Source organism: Mobula birostris, chromosome 1 (genome assembly GCF_030028105.1).
Source record: "Mobula birostris isolate sMobBir1 chromosome 1, sMobBir1.hap1, whole genome shotgun sequence".
NCBI classification, from domain to species: Eukaryota; Metazoa; Chordata; class Chondrichthyes; order Myliobatiformes; family Myliobatidae; genus Mobula; species Mobula birostris.
In genome coordinates, this window is record NC_092370.1 from 224,792,463 (window position 1) to 224,809,617 (window position 17,155).

At 45.4% G+C, this 17,155-nt stretch overlaps 2 protein-coding genes across 7 annotated transcripts in view; both read left to right on the top strand.

Moving 5' to 3' along the window:
- The window catches only part of LOC140205196 (uncharacterized), a 92,661-nt gene extending 78,946 nt beyond the window's left edge, over nucleotides 1–13,715 (top strand). For both annotated transcript variants that reach the window (XM_072272560.1, XM_072272549.1), the window contains one exon: nucleotides 9,665–13,715. In XM_072272560.1, coding sequence (XP_072128661.1) covers nucleotides 9,665–9,869 — 205 coding nt within the window. In that variant the 3' untranslated portion in view covers nucleotides 9,870–13,715. The remainder of the gene's footprint in view (nucleotides 1–9,664) is intronic.
- A 1,869-nt stretch (nucleotides 13,716–15,584) lies between these two features.
- Nucleotides 15,585–17,155, top strand: part of dicer1 (dicer 1, ribonuclease type III) — a 158,461-nt gene continuing 156,890 nt past the window's right edge. For 2 of the 5 annotated variants that reach the window (XM_072272575.1, XM_072272601.1), the window contains exon 1: nucleotides 16,133–16,423. The gene's annotated coding sequence lies outside the window, so the exon portion shown is untranslated. Of the gene's footprint in view, nucleotides 15,892–16,132; nucleotides 16,424–17,155 lie in introns of those variants that run through there. The other 3 variants (XM_072272583.1, XM_072272610.1, XM_072272593.1) reach the window with 2 other exon arrangements.

Sequence of the window (17,155 nt, forward strand, 5' to 3'; positions counted from 1 at the left end):
GTGTTGCTGCAGATCTCCAGCATCTGCAGAATCTCGTGTGCCTTCAGCCTATTAACGTATGGTTTGTCTAACTCGTGCAGCATCTCTCTCTCCCCCTCTCTCTCCCCTCCAGAATTTCTTTCAACCCCGTCCTAACCGACACACGGAACGACCTGTTTTCCAGTGACATCTGAAACCTTTCTGTGTGCCTGAGGAAGGTGCGGTTAAGGTCTAACCACAATGATGTCAGCACACAACAATGAACAGACAAGCATACAGATTTGGAAGCAGGAAAAGGTTACCTGGCTGACTTTATTGTAACCGCTACACTGCATTCCTGTTTACCTATGGTAACCTCTGACCCACTTGCTTCTCATGTCTCCATCTGCATTAGAAATATTCAGAACTTCCAGCTACCTTTGGGGAAGAGTGTTCCAAGAATGCACAAGGTCACAGAGTCTTTCAGCCCACCTGTCTGTGTTGACCAAGGCGCCATATTCACGCGAGTCCTATTTGCCAACCTTCTAAACCTTCACAATCCATGTGCCAGCCCGCCTGTCTTTTAAGCATTGCTGCCGTATGTGCCTCAACCACTTCCCCCGGCAGCTTACCCCACACGACTTTTTTTCAAAGGTTAGCTTTATTTGTACGTGGAAGCATGCAACAAAACGCTTGTTTTGCATCAATGAGCAACACAATCCGAGGACCGGCTGGGGGCAGCCGGCAAGTGTCGCCGTGCGTCCGGTGCCGACGTAGCACGCCCACAACTCACAAACCCTAACCCGTACGCTTTTGGAATGTGGGAGGAGACCAGGGCACCCAGAGGAAACCCATACACTCGCAGGGAGAATGCAGTAACTGCTTATAGGCAGCGGTGAGAACTGAAACTGGGGCTCTGCCACTGTAACGCGTTACACTGACTGCAACATTACCATACCACCAGCTTACTCCACACGGAAACCATCCATTACGTGTGGGGGGAAAAAATTGTTCTTCAAGTTCCTGTTAAATCTTTCCCCTCTCACCTTAACCTCTGACCTCTAGTTCTTCATTCCCCAACCCTGAGAAATGACTGAGGGTCGTTTCCTATGCCGCTGAAGTTTTATACGCCTCTGTAAGACCTCAGGCTCCTGTGCTGCAAAGAATATAGCCCTAGCCTGTCCAGCCTTTCCCTCTAACTCATCCCTCAACTCCTGCCAACAACCTTCTAAATATTTTTGCACACTTTCCAGCTTAATGACATCTTTCCTATAGCATGATGACCAAAACTGCCTATAATACTCCAAATGTGGCCTCACCAGTGTTCGTGGAAATGATTTGATCTATGGGCACAGTAGGCAGGACATTAGTACCTTGGTATATGTGACCATCATAAATCAATATATAAATGAGGTATGACCTCCATGTACCAATGGAGAGGAATAACCAGTCGACGAGTCAGACAGAGACCATTGGTCAGGACTGGAAAGGAAGGGGGAAGAAGACAAGAACATGGGGGGGAGGGAACAAGTACAAGCTGGCGTGTGATGGGTGAGACTAGGTGAGGGAGGTCGGGGGGATAGGTGGAAGAGTAAAGAGCTGAAGAAGAACGAACCTGCTGGGAAAGGACAGTTGACCACGGAAGAAAGGGAAGGAGGCAGGAAACTAGAGGGAGGTGATGGGCAGTTCATGAGGGTAAGAGAGAGGGCTACCAGAATGGGGGAAACCAGAAGGGGAAGGGGGAACTAGGAAGATGTTAGAGAAATTGATGTTCAGTCCATTAGGTTGGAGACTACCTAGAGAGAAAATGAGGTGCTAGATCAGTGTAGCACAGTATAGACCCTTCAGCCCACAATGTTGTGCTGACCATTTAAGATGCTCTAAGAGCAATCTAATGCTTCTGTCCTGCATAGTTCTCAGCAGGCTTGGGCAAGCACAGGCAGAGGTTCTAAGTAAGTTTCTAGTGAGTTGTTTTGCTCTCTTTCTTTGTCTAATAGTACATGTCTAGTGTGCTGAGATTAGGTCCAGAATTAGTGGTATGTTCTTTGTGGGAACTCTGGGAGATGGCCAGTCTCCCTGAGAACTACATCTGCATGAAGTGCATCAAGCTGCAGCTCCTTACAGACTGTGTTAGGGAACTGGAGAGGCTCGTATGGGAGAATGAGGAGGTGTTCACTAGGAGCTACAGGGGGATGGTCACCCCCCCCCCAAGTTGCAAGAGGCTGGTACCTGGGCGACTGTCAGGAGAGGGAAAGGGAATGGGAAGTGCATAAAACCCCTGTAGACATTCCCCTCAATAATAAGCGTACGAGTTTGGATACTGTTGGTGGGGGAAGAAAGCCCTACTGGGGGGAAAACCACAGTGACCAGGTCTCCAGCACTAATTCTGGTGCTGTGGCTCAGAGGAAAGTGGGGAGAAGAGGAGTGCAGTAGTGACAGGGAATTCCATAATTCGAGGAGCAGTCTGGAGATTCTGGGGACATGAAAGAGACATCTGGATAGTGTGTTGCCTCCCAGGTCCCAGGGTCAGGCTTGGGTCCACAGCATTCTAAAGGGGGAGGGTGAGCAGTCAGAAGTCGTGGTACATATTGGTACAAACAACGTAAGTAGGAAATGGGAGCAAGTCCTGAAGAGAGAATAGAGGGAGTGAGGTAGATAGCTGAAAAGGTGGACCTCCAGGGTAGTAATGTCTGGATTGCTGCCTGTGCTGCATGCCAGTGAGAGTAAGAATTGGATGATTTGGCAGATGAATGCATAGTTGACAAATTGGTGTAGAGAGCAAGGTTTCAGATTTCTGGATCATTGAGATCCTTTCTGGGGAAGGTATGGACTTGTACAAAAGGGTCGGGTTACGCCTGAACCCGAGGGGGACCAATATCCTTACGGGCTGAAGCTGTTGGGAAGGGTTTAAACTAATTTGGCAGGGGGATGGGAACTGGAGTGATGGGGCTGAAGATGGGGCAGTTGGTATACAAGCAGAGGCAGTGTGTAGTGAGACTGTGAGGAAGGACAGGCAGATGACGGGGCAAAATTGTAAGTGGGATGAGATGAAGTGTAACCTGGTGGCAGAATCACAAAAGGCGATGAATACAGTTCTGAAAGTGTTATATTTGAATGCACGCAATATATGAAGTAAAGTAGATGATCTGGTAGCACTGTCAGGGATTGGCAGGTATGAAGTTGTGGCTGAAAGAAGATCAGAGTTGGAAGCTTAACATCCAGGAATAAACCTTTGTTCGTTGTATCAAAAAGACAGGCAAGTAGGCAGAGGGGGTGGGTGGTTAAAAAAAAATTAAATCAAATCCATAGAAAAAGGTGACATAGGATTGGAGGATGTAGAATCCTTGTGGGTCGAGTTAAGAAACTGCAAGAGTAAAAAGACCCCAATGGAAGTCGTATACAGGCCTCCAAATAGTAGTCAGGATGTGGGATACAAATTATAATAGAAGATAGCAAGGACATGTAAAAAAGGCAATGTTATGATAGTCATGGGGATTTCAATATGGGGGTAGACTGGGAAATTCAGATTGAAGCTGGATCCCAAGAGAGGGAATTTGTAGAATGCCTATGAGATGGCTTTCTAGTGCAGTTTGTGGTTGAGCCCATTACTAGGGGAAAGACAATTCTGGATTGGGTGTTGTGTGATGAACCAGATTTGATTGGGGAGCTTAAGGTAAAGGAACCCTTAGGAGCCAGTAAGCATAATATTATAGAATACATCCTGCAGTTTGCGAGGGAGAGGAAAATGTCAGATGTATCGGTATTACAGTGGAGTAAAAGGAGTTACAGAGGCATGAGGGAGGAGCTGGCCAACATTGATTGGATGAGATCCCCAGCTGGAACGATGGCAGAACAGCAATGGCTGAAGTTTCTGGGAGTAAATCAGAAGACACAGGACAGATACATTTCAGAGATTAAGTATTCTAAAGGGAGTATGAGGCAATTGTGGCTGACAAGGGAAATCAAAGACAGCATAAAAGCAAAAGAGAGGGCATAAAATATAGCAAAAATTATTGGGAAGCTAGAGGATTGGGAAGCTTTTAAAAACCAACAGAAGGCACTAAAAATACTATAAGGAGAGAAAAGATGGAACATAAAGGTAAGCTAGCCAATAATAAAAAAGAGGATACTTAAATATTTTGCAAGCATATAGAGTAAAATAGAGGTGAAAGTGGATATTGGACCACTGGAGAATCACGCTGGAGATCTAGTAATGGGGGAACAAAGAGATGAAATTAATAAGTATTTTGTTTCAGTCTTCACTGTGGAAGACACCAGTAGTAGGCCAGAAATTTATTATCCAAGTACATATATGTCACCATATACGACCCTGAGATTCAGTGTCTTGTGGGCATACTCAATAAATCCATTGAGTAATACCATAACAGAATTAATGAAAGACTGCACCCTTGTGGGCGTTCAACCAATGTGCAAAATCTGCAAATGCAAAAAGAAAGAAAAAAGAAGAATAATAAATAAATAAACAATAAATATCAAAAACATGAGATGAGTCCTTGAAAGTACATCCAAAGGTTGTAGGAGCATTTCAGTGAGGGGGCAAGTGAAGTTGAGTAAGGTTATCCCCTTTGGTTCAGGAGCCTGATGGTTGAGGGATGGTCCTGAACCTGGTGGTGTAAACCTGGACCAGGTGGGACTTTTGCATTCATAGGAAAATACATATACAATAAAACAGAATTAGAACAAAACTACTACAAATTCCACATAGAGGGAAGTGGTCATAGTGTTACTAAACTGAAGTTGTGATCAGGGTTGTGCAGGTTCGTTCAAAATGTGAATGGTTGAAGGGAAGTAGCTGTTCCTGAACCTGGTGGTGTAGGACTTCAGGCTTCTGTACCTCCTGCCCGATGGTAACTGAGAAGATGACATGGCCCAGATGGTGGGGATCTGGTATGACGGATATTGCCACCTTGAGGCAGCAGCACCTGTAGATATTACTAGCGGTGGTGGGGGGGTTATGGGCCTGTGATGTCACCTAAAATTTTGCAAAACATCTATAGATGCACGGTGGAGAGTATCCTGACTGGTTGCATCACAGGCTGGAATGGAAACACCAACGTTCAGGAAGGGAAAATTCTACAAAATTTGGTGGATACAGCCCAGTCCATCACAGGAAAAGCCCTTCCCTCCATAGAGTACATTTACAAGGAGCATCATCAGAAGAAAGCAGCATCCATCATCCAGGACCCCCACCGGGCAGGCCATGCCCTCTTCTCGCAACTACGATTGGGCAGGAAATACAGGAGCCTGAGGTCCCACCCCACCAGGTTCAGGAACAGTTGTTACCCTACAACCATCAGGATCCTGAACTGGTATGGGTAACTCACTCACAACTCTAAACTTACTCCACACCCTACAGGCTCACCTTCAATTACATGTACTCTACAACTCATCTTCTCAATATTATTTATTTTTTACTTGCCACAACTTGTCATCTTTTGCACAGTGGTTGTTTGCTAGTCTTTGTTTTTGTATAGTTTTTCATAAATTAAAAAAAAATTCCTGTAAACACCTGCAAGAAAATGAATCACAAGATATATATGTTAATATATAGAACCATATAACATAGAACATTACAGCACAGAAACAGGTCTTTTGGCCTTTGGCTGTGCTGAGCCATTTTTCTGCCTCGTCCCACCGACCTGCACCTGGACCATATCCCTCCATACACCTCTCATCCATGTACCTGTCCAAGTTTTTCTTAAATGTTAAAAGTGAGCCCGCATTTACCACTTCATCTGGCAGCTCATTCCACACTCCCACCACTCTCTGTGTGAAGAAGTCCCCCCTAATGTTCCCTTTAAACTTTTCCCCCTTCGCCCTTAACCCATGTCCTCTGGTTTTTTCCTCCCCTAGCCTCTGTGGAAAAACCCTGCTTGCATTCATTCTATCTATACCCATCATAATTTTATATACCTCTATCAACTTCTATGCTCTAGGGAATAAAGTCCTAACCTATTCAACCTTTCTCTGTAACTCAGTTTCTCAAGTCCTGGCAACATCCTTGTAAAACTTCTCTGCACTCTTTCAACCTTATTTATATCCTTCCTGTAATTTGGTGACCAAAACTGAACACAATATTCGAGATTCGGCCTCACCAATGCCTTATACAACCTCACCATAACATTCCAACTCTTATACTCAATACTTTGATATATAAAGGCCAATGTACCAAAAGCTCTCTTTACGACCCTATCTACCTGTGACGCCACTTTTAGGGAATTTTGTATCTCCATTCCCAGATCCCTCTGTTCTGCTGCACTCCTTAGTGTCTTACCATTTACCTTGTATGTTCTACCTTGGTTTGTCCCTCCAAAGTGCAGTACCTCACACTTGTCTGTATTAAACTCCATCTGCCATTTTTTAGCCCATTTTTCCAGCTGGTCCAAATCCCTCTGCAAGCTTTGAAAACCTTCCTCACTGTCCACTACACCTCCAATCTTTGTATCATCAGCAAATTTGCTGATCCAATTTACCACATTATCATCCAGATCATTGATATAGATGACAAATAACAATGGACCCAGCACTGATCCCTGTGGCACACCAGTAGTCACAGGCCTCCACTCAGAGAAGCAATCCTCCACCACCACTCTCTGGCTTCTTCCATTGAGCCAATGTCTAATCCAATTTACTACCTCTCCATGTATACCTAGCAACTGAATCTTCCCAACTAACCTCCCATGCGGGACCTTGTCAAAGGCCTTACTGACGTCCATGTAGACAACATCCACTGCCTTCTCTTCATCCACTTTCCTGGTAACCTCCTCGAAAAACTCTAATAAATTGGTTAAACTTGACCTACCACGCATAAAGCCATGTTGACTCTCCCTAATAAGTCCCTGTCTATCCAAATACTTGTAGATCCTATCCCTTAGTACTCGTTCCAATAATTTACCTACTACCAATGTCAAACTTACTGGCCTATAATTTCCCGGATAACCTTTAGAGCCTTTTTTAAACAACGGAACAACATGAGCTATCCTCCAATCCTCCGGCACCTTACCCGTAGATACCAACATTTTAAATATATCTGCCAGGGCCCCTGCAATACTAGTCTCCTTCAAGATCCAAGGGTATACCCTGTCAGGTCCTGGGGTTTATCTACTCTGATTTGCCTCAAGATAGCAAGCGCCTCCTCCTCTTCAATCTGTATAGGTTCCATGACCTCACTACTTGTTTGCCTTATTTCCATTGACTCCATGCCAGTTTCCTTAGTAAATACAGACACAAAAAAACCATTTATGATCTCCCCATTTCCTTTGGTTCCATACATAGCCGACCACTCTGATCTTCAAGAGGACCAATTTTATCCCTTACTATCCTTTTGCTCTTAATATACCTGTAGAAGCTCTTTGGATTATCCTTCACTTTGACTGCCAAAGCAACCTCGTGTCTTCTTTTAGCCCTCCTGATTTCTTTCTTAAGTTTTTTTTGCATTTTTTATACTCCTCAAGCACCTTATTTGCTCCCTGTTTCCTATACATGTCATACATCTCTCTCTCCTTTATCAGAGTTCTAATATCCCTTGAGAACCAAGGTTCCTTATTCTTATTCACTTTGCCTTTAATCCTGACAGGAATATACAAACTCTGCACTCTCAAAATTCCTTCTTTGAAGGCCTCCCATTTACCATCACATCCTTGCCAGAGAACAACCTGTCCCAATCCACACTTTTTAGATCCTTTCTCATTTCTTCAAATTTGGCCTTTTTTCAGTTTAGAACCTCAGCCTGAAAACCAGATCTATCTTTATCCACTTCAAGTTGAAGTTTGAAGTGTTATGATCACTAGAACCAAAGTGTTCCCTTACACACACTTCCGTCACCAGTCCTAACTCGTTTCCTAAAAGGAGATCTAATATTGCATCCTCTCTAGTTGGTACCTCTATATATTGATTTAGTAAACTTTCCTGAACATATTTTACAAGCTCTAACCCGTCTAGACCTTTAATAGTATGGGAGTCCCAATCAATATGTGGAAAATTAAAATCCCCTACTATCACAACTTTGTTTCCTGCAGTTGTCTGCTATCTCTCTCTGCAGATTTGCTCCTCCAATTCTCGCTGACTATTGGGTGGTCTATAATACAACCACCATTAATGTGGTCATACCTTTCCTGTTTCTCAGCTCCACCCATATGGCCTCGGTAGACAAGCCCTCTAATCTGTCCTGCCTGAGCACTGCTGTAACATTTTCCCTGACTAGCAATGCCACCCCTCTACCCTTCATTCCTCTGCCTTGATCACATCTGAAACATCAGAACCCTGGAACATTAAGCTGCCAGTCCTGCTCCTCCTGTAGCCAAGTTTCACTAATGGCTATAATGTCGTAATTCCATGTGACAATCCACACCCTCAGCTCGTCTGCCTTCCCCACAGTACTCCTTGCATTGAAATAGACACACCTCAGAAGATTATTACCACCACACACAACCCTTCTATTTGTGACTTTGCATGAACTTCTAACATCATTTATTTTCACCCCCGCTCCACTATCTGCTCTGGCACTCTGGTTCCCATCCCACTGCAAATCTAGTTTAAACCCCCCCCCCCCAATAGCACTAACAAACCTCCCTGCAAGGATATTGGTTCCCTTGTAGTTCAGGTGTAACCCGTCCCTCTTGTACAAGTCCCACCTGCCCCAGAAGAGGTCCCAATGATCCTGAAATCTGAAACCCTGCCCCCGACACCAGTTCCTCAGCCACATGTTCATCCGCCATGTACCTTAACAATAAATTTACTTTGACTTTGATGTATTGGGCAGACTACACTACCCCCTGTGGCTCCTTGTGTTCCTGTGCCTTTGAAATGCTGGACCAGACCATGATGCAACCAGTCAGATGCTTCCAGCAGTACATCTGTAGAAGTTTGTTAGTGCCCAGTAACAAGCTGAACTTCCTTAACCTCAATCATATTGAAATAATAAGAGGACACTACCCACTGTGTCCAGGATGAAATAGTGTTCAAAGCAAATTTATTATCAAAGTGTGTATTTTTCACCACATACTAACCTGAGATTCATTTTCTTGGAGGCATCCACAGCAGAAAAAGAAATATATTGGTATCAATGAAAACCAGTATTCAGTGGCCACTTTGTGTCCATGGTCATCTGCTGTGGTAGCCCATCCACTTTAAGTTTCGACGCGTTGTGTGTTCAGAGATGCTTTGCACACCACTGTTGTAAAAGTAAGGTTACTTGAGTTACTGTCGCCTCCCTGTCAGCTTGAATTAGCCTAGCCATTCTCAGAAATAAGCTGCTTTTGTCCACATAACTTCTGCCCATTTGTTTTTTTTTGTTTCTCACACCATTCTCTGTAAACCAAAGACTGTTGTGTGTGAAAATCCCGGGAGATCAGCGGGTTTCTGAGATACTCAAACCACCCCGTCTGGCACCAACAGTCATTCCACAGTCAAAGTCACTTAGATCACATTTCTTCCCCATTCTGGTGTTTGGCCTGAACTACAACTGAACATCTGACCATGCCTGCATGCATTGAGCTGCTGCCATGTGACTTGCTGATTAGGTATTTGCATTAACAAGCAGGTTTACAGGTGTACCTAATAAAGTAGCCACTGAGTGTGTATGTACTATGACACCTTGCCCGGTACTGCTGTATTTCTTCATACTCAGTGCGACTGGAACTTCAGCCCTTACTTATCCTCTCCTTTTATTCTTGCTGAACTACAGGTCAGCCCTAGAGTCTTGCAATCCAATTGCATTGACATTTGCCAGTCGAGAAGCCTCCATCGAAAGCTGTGAGGAGACACCTTTAGATTTGACTGCACATCCCCATCTTCCGTACCTGATCGTTCTGCTTTGGATGGCCGTGTACTGGATGATCATTCTTCTGCACCTCGACCTGGAGAGGCTGGGGCTCTTTGCATCCAGTTAATGTTACCAGACAATCCAGTCTGCTCTGCTCATAGCTGACTTGTTTTGCATTGTTCGGTTTTATCTTAGTGGAAAATTTTAAAAACTATTCTGGAATGGCAGCCCATATTCCGTAGTGAAATCCCATTCTTCCAATGCTCTTAACAAAGATAAATGGCTAATCTTTATAATTGTAGCCACTGGGTGAATTTGAGAAACTATTTTCTTTCCATAAAACATGAAAGGGTAGATTCGTGAGAATGGTCAGATCAGGTCTGGTTATTAATAAATCCCCATGCCTATCTTCAAAGAAACCAGACAATTGGATAACAAACCCACGGTTGTACATAACCGCGTGTGCACAAGAGGTTTGGAGTAAGTGGAGACCTCGTGTCAGTTGGGTAAGAGAAGGAAAGTGACAATTTTCTTGTACGTGAAGTGATCTTTTTCTAAGTTATTTTACTTTTCTGCCTGGTACGTCATTAATAAGCTACAATGTGGGAAGTAAATGCCAAAACTGAAAAAGTGCAGGGATGTGAAAAGCTGAAACATGTGGCCAAGGGTAACGAAACCAAGATTGAAGATTTGGGCAGAGTAGTTACTCAGGTGGGAATGTTCTGGATTCTGAACTTCTCATAGAAAATGCCTGGAGAACAGGGATACCAGTCATCCACGTCCATTTTCCACCTATCACGGCTGGGTGCACACATTTGTGCATCTACCTAGTATTCTGTGCAATAAGCATAACTCTGTGTGATTCTGATTCCTGTGACTTCTGAGATGATCCACTTTGGTTTCCCCATAAAACTGGCCTTCAATCCTTCTGTGATAAAACCTTTAGTATTACACACAAAATGCTGGAGGAACTCAATGGGTCAGGGAGCATCCATGGAGAGGAATAAATAGTTGATGTTTCAGGTCAAGTTCCTTCATCAGGACTGGAAAGGAAGGGTGGAGAAAGCTGGTATGGTATCCTATACCACCAGGTTCAGGAAGCCAGAAGATAACAGTGCAATCTGATAGAGTGCAAAAGGCAATTAATTAAACTAAGTCCTCATGAACGGTACTGGCCAAAAACATCAACTGTTTATTCCTCTTCATGGATGTTGTCTGACCTCCTGAGCTCCTCCAGCATTTATTTGTGTGTGTGTGTTACTCCAGATTTCCAGTGTCTCTAGAAGCCTTTAAATTAAAGAAAAATAGGAGCTGATCCAGATTATGACAATCTTATATTGCTGTTCCAACTCCTCCATCTCTTGCTGAAAAACACAAAATATAAATATAAGACTCCATAGTGGACAATTGTCTGAACCCTGGTGGTAAATTAATAATATAATGATTAAAGCCTGCAGAATACTTAAATCCAGGATCTCTTTCCTTCTCTCTAATATTCATAACCTATCCATCACTGGTTACTTATTTGCCAGTGGGTGTCCGCCTTTGATAAATGTGTATGTAATGACACTGATGAAATCTGAGGATAAGGCTCGCTTCAGTTTAGTGTCACTTTTGCAACATGCACAAAGTGCCAGCGCATCTCAGCAGGTCAGGCAGCATCCGTGGAGTCTCCAAAGAGTCTCGGCCCGAAACAATGACTGTTTATTCCCCTCCATAGAAGCTGCCTGACCTGCTGAGTTCCTCCAGCATCTTATGTGTGTTGCTTTGGATTTCTAGCAACTACAGAATCTCTTGTGTTTTGGTTTAGCTTTTCCTTGGTGCAATCTTTTCCTCTTTCATCCAGTTGATGGTAACAATACTTAAAATGATACATCAGACTGCTGCAGGAAGTAGAGGCTGGGCCTTTGCTGTTCGTGTAGCTAATGTACAAGTACTTCTGAATGGCATTTTATGCCCGTGCGTCTGTGTTTGTGCAGCCTGAGACAGATCTGACTTTACTACTGAAGCGGTCTTACTGTTACCTTGTGAACGTAAGTTTGTTTTTAACCTCTTCCTCCCCACACAGTGGAGACACCCTCTATATCTATTGGATTTTTCCTGTTAAGCAGCAGTAAGGGAACCGAAGTTATTTTCAAAACGTGTAGATAGTTCGAGCCGGGTGACAGGGTCTTTTACGAAGGTTACATCTTGTACCCAGGATGTGCCCTGTAAGATTTATAAACCTTTTCTCTAAAATTACCGCAAGTCCTGTGTAACACCATCGTGTGCTTAAAGATCTGTGCCTGCTTCACTGACAGGCACATTCCTGAGCTGTGGCCCCACCCTCCCACCCACACACCACCTCCCTCACTTGCTGTCACATCCTGATGAAGGATCTCGGTCCAAAACATCAACTCTATTCCCCCTGCATTTTGTGTGTGTTACTCTGGATTTCCTGCACCTTCAGAATCTCTTGTCTTCCTGTCAGCCTTATCGATGTTGGATCTGGTTAGGGGCAGGGTATTCCCAATGGGATATGTACAGTCTCTGCCTGAAGGAACAGTGCCATTCTGTAACATTCATGGGTTAGTAGAGATGTTCCATGACTACCAGTTATCTTGACCAATCAGCAGCTTCGAGAATGAGTTTGCACATCATGCCCTGCAGAATCTCTTGTGTTTAAAATCTCGTCTGCACCCTCTCTAAAGCTTCCACATCCTTCCTGTGAAGTCGCTCGCAAAGTCAGTGAGGATGGCTGGTGGCCACTCTCCTTGCTCCTGCTCCCTCTTCCGTCACTGCAAGCACTCAAAGCACTGGAGGGACTCAGCAGATCAGGCAGCATCCATACGGAGAGGGGGACTGTTTCTATTTCGGACCCCTTGATGGGTCTCAGCCTGAAACATCGACTGTCTGTATCCCTTCACAGATGCTGCCTAACCCGCTGAGTTCCTCCGGTACTGGTCTGCAGGTGGATACTGGAGGCTCATGGCAGTGTTACAGATATTTGAGGCTCGAACAGACACTGCTCAGTTATATAGCTAATGTATTAAGAGTACTGGCAGGTACAGTATCAAGTGCTCCATGTTTGATTTTTAAATCCAATGAGATGAATTTAATCTATTTTTAGTGGACCAAACGTAATGTCATGAAAGCTTTGGTGTCATGGCTGCTTTCCAGTTCTGTTGGGTTAAGGGTGGTTTGTGGTTAAAGTTGCTAAATTGTACTTGGACATGGAGTATTATTTGGTCTTGCTGGGAAGAACTCTGAAAATTCCTGGAAGTGCCTGTAGGTCAGGGGATGATTCCAGAGTAGGCTTCAATTAATCTCGGGTGAGCAAGAAACCAGTTACTGAGTGGGTCTGTCATCTATGGAATGACTCTGGGGTCTCCGGAACTTTCAGCTAGGAGCATTCTCTTGGCACGTCAAACAAAGAAACGATTTCTCAATCAGGGCATCATGTTTAGTGTGGGACTTTTGGCAATCTTTTCACCACAGCCTGGCTGGTAGAGTCACTGTCTGATTTATTTCCTTTTGTTTTCGCAGTCACCTCAAGGCGAGCATATTCTGAGGGCTGCGCTGTCCAGGCTAATTTCTTCCCTGTTGTCCAGACCTCTGACTTGCTCAGCTGTTTGGGTTAAAAAACTAATAAAGGAAGTAGCTGTCTCGTACCATCGTCCTGTAAGGGTCAGTTGTACATTCCTCGACAGAAGGGATAGTGTGGCCCAGAGGCTGGCCCTCCACAGGGTGTGCTTTCTGACTCAGAAATCTAGAGGCATCCATCATTTATAGTTCTTGATAGAAGCTGGTTGACTTGGCAGTCTTTCAACTCCATGTTATTAGTAAAATTTTATGATGAATCTCAAAATCAAATATTTTCACACAAATATTGATAATATTTCCATGAGATGGTGTACATTTTTGGAATATTCTGTAAAGAAAATTAGTTTATGTGAATAGAATTTTGTTCAAACTGTTTAATAAAAATCTTTAAACTCCGTTTTTCTTTTGTGCGTTTTTTATTTTGACCTCATCTCCACTGGTTAAAGATGCTAGCACACAGCCTCAGAGAAACTGTGGACACAGTGCCTGCCTGGGCATTCCAAGACAATGAGGAACTCAGCAGGTAGGGCAGCATCAGTGGAGAGGAATGAACAGTCGATGTCCCAATCTGAGACCCTTCATCAGAACTGGGGGAAGAAGCTGGAAACTCCTTTAACTTTAAACCCCGGTCTGCTTCCTGAACTGTTGAATACCTCCAGCATTTTGTGTTACTCTAGATTTCCAGCATCTGCAGAATTTCTTCTGTTTATGATGATGAGGAACATTCAGGGATCAACTCAATATGAAGACATCTGAGTTATCCCCACTGTCAAATGGTCACCCTTTACCCTCTGGCGTAATGGAAGCACATTGATTAGTAGGCATCCTGGCCATGCTCTCGTCTTGCTGCTGCCATCAGGCAGGAGGGACAGGAGCCTTTGGTCCCACACTACCAGGTTCAGGAACAGTTATTACTCTCCAAGCACCAGGCTCTTGATCTGGGATGGATAACTTCACTCACCTCAGCTCTGAACTGATTCCACGACCTATTTTTAAGGACTCTACAATTCGTGTTCTCAGCATCATCTACTTATTTATGTTTTAGTTTGCATAATTTGACTGATTTTGCACCGGTTGTGTGTAATTTCATCTACCTAACTAATCTAGATATCTAAATTAACTAATTAATACAGAGCGGAGTATGCCCTTCGACTCTCACCGCCCAGCAACCCCTAACAAACCCGATCTAACCCTAAATTTTACAGTGACTGATTAATCCAGGTCTTTGGACTGTGAGAGGAAACCCCCACATTCCACGGAGACGACGCAAGGAGAGAACGGTGCCGGAATTGATCTCTGAACTCGGAACGCGCGACCTGTAATAGCGCTGTGCTAACCGCTACGCTACCGTGGTGCCTATTGGCTCCATTGCATTATTGTTTTTTCTGTTCTGCTGCGAATATCTGCAAAAAAACGAATCTCAGGGCAGTGTTTGGAAACATGTATGTATTTGATGGTAAGTTTACTTTGAACTTTGAATGAATTTTCAAGTTCTTGGAATTATTTTCTATTTGCACAGTATGTCTTTCGCACATTGGTTGTTTTTGTTTATATATAGTTTTTCATAAATTCTGTTATAGTTCTTCTGTAAATGCCTGCAAGAAAATTAATATCGAGGTATATAATAACTTTGATAAATTTACTTTGAACTCTGAACCTGGCGAGTTGTGAATTCCTTATGGATAAATACGTCGTAAACAGATAAAACTTCATGTTTCCGAGTTCACTCCTGCTGAACATTCCCACAGCCTACAAAATACAGACTCTGCAGGAGATGGTAATGGTTAGGTTCTATATCCAGGCATGACAGGAAAAAAACAGATATACAATAGGATTTGCAAAGAAAAAAACAATACATAAACAAAGACAGACAAGCAACCAATATGTAAAAAAAAACAAACTGCGCAACTAAAATATACTGAGAACACGAGCCTCAAGTCTGCGAGTCCGCTCGGAAAGCTGAAGGACCAATACCTGTAAATCCATGAGTTCGCAGGAGGGTGAAAATGGCCTGTTCTGGGATTAGAGGTGTGTGTGTGTGTGTTCGCGCGCGTGGGTGAGTGGGAGGGAGGGAGGAAAGGGGCTTGTACTGCTCTTGTTGTTTTGGTGCTTGCTTGTTTTGTTGTTCTGCTGAACATCGTGGGCATGCTGTGTTGGCGGTGTGGTGACACTCGTGGGCTGTCCCCGGTACATCCTTGGGTGTGTTAGTTGTTAACACAAACAACGCATTTCACTGTATACTTCGATGTACATGCGATAAATCAATGAATCTGAATCCTGAAATAATAACGACGGGACGTAAGAGGCTGCGGATGTTGGAATCTGGAACCAAAAGCGAGCGGCTGGGAGGAAATCAGTCAGGCAGTGACTGGAGGATGAAATCACCGAAGCCAATGATACAGAGAAACAACACTCTGTACCAGAGGGTCTGGGCTCGAAATGTCGACTAACTATTTATTTCAATAGATGTTGCCTGCCCTACTGAGTTCCTCTAGCACTTTGTGTGCGTTGCGTGGGATCTACCGCAGCCTCCTCGTGTTTCCACCGGGCGGAGAACGGGTTGAAAGGTAAACAAGATACTGGAAATCCAGAGTAACACACACACAATGCATGAGGAACTCAGCAGGTCAGAAAGCGTTCATGGAAAGGATAAAATATCGACGCCTCGGGCCGAGACCCTGCGACAGGACCGGGTTGAAAGGTCACGTCGAAGATGGCAGCTTGTGAATACGGCCTATCCCCGCGTTAGTCCAGCCCGAACAGGGGCCCGCCGTGACGCGCCGGCTGATTGGACCTGGTCCACCGCTGTTTACGCCCTTCTCCAATGGCAGGCGGCCGCACGGGGTCAAGGGAGGCGGGGCGAGTGCGCGCGCAGCGGCAGGGCCTGACCAGGTGAAGCGCGAGTGCGAAGACACGGAGAGCTACGGCGGCGGAGCGCGACTGGCGCGCGGCACCGACTACCCACGCCGGTGTACCTCAAGGTTGGCGGATAGTGGAGAGAGGGCGAGCGCGGGCTCGGGAAGTGGTCACCGTCGCCATCCTTGTCCCCTCCCCCTCGCAGAGCCACGCCGCGCTCAATGCTTCGCTACAGCCCGGGGGGTAAGCGCCCAGCGGGTGGGGGAACCGCGGCGGCGGCGGCGGCGGCCGGCGGGTGGGTGGGTGGGTGGGCGGGCGGGCGGGAGGGAGGGAGGGGGAGGGTTGGCGGGAGCCCGACCGCGCGCCACCGATCGCCATTCAGCGGCGCCGGGCCGCGCACGTTGCTGAAGTAAATCTTCGCCTCCCTCCAAAAAGATAGCGCGAGCCCCCGGGGTGGGGGTGGGGGGGCGTCATTTCCAGATGTGTTAAGTTTTGTTTTCCTTCAGGCCTGTGTGTAGGGGGGGGCGGGGCGCGGTGGCGTGGGTTGGTCTCCCTGACTGGGCCAAGGCCAAGGTCGGCCGGGGCCTAGCGGCTCGGGCTGGTTACAGGAGGAGAGGGGTGCTAATCGTGGGAAGTGCCGCCTCTACCCTCTGTTTTCCCAGCACAGGGACGGGGCAACTCACGGAACAACGCCGGGGGGGGGGAGATTATTTGGGGAAGAGGTTCCCAGTATGGGGAGGGGAGGTAGGTGGGGATTCCCCCGAGGTCCTACTGGGGAGGAGGGACCACTTAGGCTTGGTTTGAGGGGAGGGTGGGAGGAGGGAAAGTGAATGGCAGTCCCGAGCTTCAATTTGGGAGTGTGGATGTGCTGCAGTTGACTCTAACTTGAATTTTGGGAAGCCAGCGGTGTAGGCTTCTGCTTTAGGTGGGGGTTGTTGAGTTCTTATTTTGGGGGAGGGAGTTTATAACTGACCT